The 4,090-nt window shown below is 42.2% G+C and overlaps 1 protein-coding gene across 1 annotated transcript; it reads right to left on the bottom strand.

Moving 5' to 3' along the window:
- Positions 1-2,891: 2,891 nt before the first annotated feature.
- On the bottom strand, positions 2,892-3,839 carry LOC107133717 (olfactory receptor 56A3-like). Its single transcript, XM_015475948.1, has one exon. The coding sequence runs from the start codon at positions 3,837-3,839 to the stop codon at positions 2,892-2,894; it is 948 nt and encodes a 315-aa protein (XP_015331434.1).
- Between the last annotated feature and the right edge of the window lie 251 nt (positions 3,840-4,090).

The raw sequence follows: 4,090 nt of genomic DNA, 5'->3' as shown, positions 1-4,090 counted from the left end.
CTGGGCCTGTTCTGTGGGTGGTCACAGTCCCATCTACCTTGCAGGCGCAGGGGGAAGGGGTGGCTCTGCCTCTCAGCAGGCTGCTGCGCCTGTTCTGCCAGTGGTTCGCAGGCCTGCCTACCTTGCCGGTGTGGTTGGCAGCTCTGCCCCTCCGAGGGCCACTGGGCCTTTTCCGTTGGTGGTCACAGTTCCGCCTACCTGGCAGGCGCGGGGGGTTGGGGGCGGCTCTGCCTCTCAGCAGGCCACTGGGCCTGTTCTGTGGGTGGTCACAGTTCCATCTACCTTGCCAGCGTGGGGGGAGGGGGCGGCTCTGCTTCTCAGCAGGCCACTGCTCCTTTTCTGCCAGTGGGTCGCAGGCCCGCCTACCTTGCAGGAGTGGTTGGCAGCTCTGCCCCTCCGCCTGCGGGCCACTGGGCCTTTTCTGTCTGTGGTCACAGTTCCGCCTACCTGGCAGGCGTGGGGGGTGGGGGGTGGCTCTGCCCCTCAGCAGGCCGCTGGGCCTGTTCTGTGGGTGGTCACAGTTCCATCTACCTTGCCGGCACGGGGGGAGGGGGCGGCTCTCTAGCTTATTTCTCTTAGTGTGATGTTCTCCAGTTCCTTCTATTTACTGGCAAGATGCAAGTCACCAGATGAATGAATAAAGAAAATTTGGCATATGGAGCTTTACTCAATTATGAAGAAGAATGAAATTACCGCAAAGTGTCCTTCTTCTGGCTTTTCTGATAGAAAGATAGATTATAACATCTTTTTTTTTTTCTTATAGCATGTACTATGTTATGAAGTAATTTTAAAATTTGTTTCCTTACTTAATGTCCTAAATTTCCCTTCAGAATATACATATATCTTGTCTTGTTCATGACCCTATACTCAGCACAAAGAATGTGTGACACTTATCAGGTATTGAATATGTATTGGACAACGAAATAGCTGGTCCCAAAATTTGGCTAGCAGGGCTACTGCTGTGCTGTGGACACTTTGCAATTTTGATCAATATTTCCTTGATCACTCTCTAGTGAAATTTTCCTTAGATATCTCTCAGATGCACATAGAAGAGTGGCTAATTCCTGGCAATGTTAAAGTTGCTGACAAATCAGGCTTGAGGCTGGGGCTCAGCAGTAGAGAACTTGCCTTGCATGTGTGAGGAGGCACTGGGTTTGATCCTCAGCACCATATAAAAATAAATAAATAAAATAAATGTACATTAAAAAGTTACTGACAAATCCTTCATTTTAACATTCTCTATGTGTTCCATTGTTCAAAGGATGAGATTTTCTATATCTGTTCCTTACTGAATGTTAGGTTATGAAGTATTCCATATCTTATGTCTTCCGATATTGATGTATAGAATTGTGAAAAACTGTTGAAGGCAAGATTTAACTTAAGACATAAAAATTAGGATGCAATTATTTCCTTAACTCCTAACTTAAACAATTAATGCTTATTATAATGCTATTATTTTTTATTATTCATTGATAAAAGTAATTAAAATGTACATTTTCCTGGATTTAAATGTAGTTCCTTGTGAGCCTGTTTAACATACAGAAAGCTAGTAAGAAAGTCTTCTGCCATTTAAAAAAAATAGTTTTCGGCATTCATGTTAAAGACGAGCATCCTGAGGTGAGTGATACTCCTGGGTTCCTCTTAGCCACAGAAGTCACCTATGGTTGTTCAAGCACCACAATGCAGAACATGGAACTCACCATCTAACATCTCAGGTTTTCTCTTATTTGAGTCATTCTCTGAATGTGTATGTATTTTTTATTTCTCTTAATTTTGATGAACTGTTTTGCTCTTGAATTTGCCATCCTCCTTCCTCATCCTCCCACACATCTGGGATAACAGGTGTGCACCACTGTGTCTGGATTTATACCCCGTTTTTTTTCCTGTCTTTTTACATAGGATGAAATATTCTTTAATGATCATAGGTCCCAGCTTGTTTTATATTTTTGTCTAAATACCATATGAGTTTCTCAATGATTGCCAATTGTTCTATGTGTCTTTATACTTACCAAGTTCTCTAACCAAGTTCCAGGAAGGAAGAAGTTGCTTTATGAAACCTGTGCTCCATTGGTAATAGACCCTAGTATATTTAACTGTCATTTCTAGGGTGATTTCTGATATTGTAACATATGAGAATGCTGCAGTAGAGTCCTGTCCACAGATCACAAGTGAAGTCACTGTGAATCCTGCACGTGAACTTCAAGCACAGACAGTGGCGCAAAGACATTAAGGAGAAGGCTATCTAAGGTAATTCCTTCTAACCCAGAAAAACTCATTACCCCATGGGTCCTTAATTTTTACAGGAGCTTTATTCCATTGAGGCTTCCGCCAACAGAAAAAGGGCTTTGCTTGAAAAAGAGGAGGGGGAGAAAAAGGTATTGGTCTGGTTAGAGGAAAATGAAAGAGATTATGCACTCTAACCACTGTCAATGCTGACATTTAAACTATTGTGGTCTTCAAAATTGCATTATGCAGATGGGATAACAATAGTAATATTTATAATAGCAAGTTATTATCAAGGCCACTGATATCCACAATTTTATTTTTTTAAATTAAATGTTTAAAGTTGTAAGTTTAGTATTTACTGGGAGTTATTTCTCTACTAAAGTATTCATCTTCTTGAGTTCTTATATTTTAGACAAAATAGTATCATAAATATTAGGGAATCATTGAAAGGTTACAAAGATGTTGGAATTTTTTTTCTTTTTTTGCGTGTGTGTTTTGGAAGAAGTTATTGGGTTTAAAGTGTAAGGAGTCAGGAACTTATTTCAGAACTAGTACTTACCTTTATTTTAAAATCTTGTCTCCAAGTTATGGGTCTCAGCCCAATTTTCCATCAAGTGATTATCAAGTCATCCTACATTAGGAAAGCAGAGAGTCAGTTGCCCTTGTTACCACCCTTTCTTCAGTAATCTCTGGATTCCTTGCTTGATCTCCTGGGTTCTCAACCCATAAACAATGGGGTTTAGGGCTGCAGGGATGACATGGTGAAGGACATTGAGCAAGACTGGCACATCAGGAGAGACCTTTCTCTTTGCCACATGTGTGAGGACAAAGACCAGAAGAATGGTGCTGAAGAAGAGGATGAGGATGAAGTGGGAACTACAAGTGCTGAGGGCTTTGGCCACAGCACCCTCAGCCTTGAGTTTTAGCACAGCTCGAAGTATGAGGATGTAAGAGAGGAAAATGAGGATAAGGTCAGATCCCAGTAGAGTCCAGCCTGCAGCAAACTGATAAAGGCGATTGAGGGTGACATCATCACAAGAGAGCCCGGAGACAGACATATTGGCACAGATACAGTTCTCAATGACATTTCTCCCACAGTAATAGAGTCGTGCTGAGAGAATGGGGTTGGGCATACATAAGAAGACATTCCTGGCCACAATGAAAATGACAGCCTTGATTACAAATTGGTCAGTAATGATGGATGGGTATCTCAGTGGGTGGCAGATGGCTATATAGTGATCAAAGGCCATTACCATGAATGTACAGGATTCCATGGCTAGAAAGCTATTCATGATATACATCTGAAGGAAGCAGGCAGAGAAGCTGATGAGCCTGAGGTCAAACCAGAAGATGGCCAGGACCTTGGGGATGACAGTGAGGCAGAGCACAATGTCCAGCAGGGAGAGGAGGCTGAGCAGATAGTACATGGGCTCATGCAGGGAGGCCTCCAGCCGAATGGTGATCAGAAGGACAGCATTGGCTCCCATGGCCAGGAGGAAGAGGAGACTGAGGGGCAGGGACAGCCAGAGTTGCCAGCCAGGAGATGTGACAAAACAATTCAGAAGGAAGTCTGAAATTCCACTGGGGTCAGTGTCATTTTGGTGTGCCGTCATATTTAGTAATGAATTTTTACAACTTTCTTTTAGTGATCTGTAAAATGAGGAAAAAATCATCTAATGACTGTAAGTACACAAAGATAAAACAACTTTCTTTACATGGACACAACTTGTGGCAGTATATCCAGGCCATTGTTATTTGTCTGTTTATCCATAATGCCATACTAGTTGGGTTACTCCTATTACATTGCACAGTGCAGAGGACTGAGATAATATGATTTATTATGGGCTTGATTTAATCAACTTAT

Source organism: Marmota marmota, unplaced genomic scaffold (assembly GCF_001458135.2).
Source record: "Marmota marmota marmota unplaced genomic scaffold, marMar, whole genome shotgun sequence".
NCBI classification, from domain to species: Eukaryota; Metazoa; Chordata; class Mammalia; order Rodentia; family Sciuridae; genus Marmota; species Marmota marmota.
The sequence above is the reverse complement of the archived record's forward strand: the minus strand, read 5'-3'. Positions and strand labels throughout refer to the sequence as shown.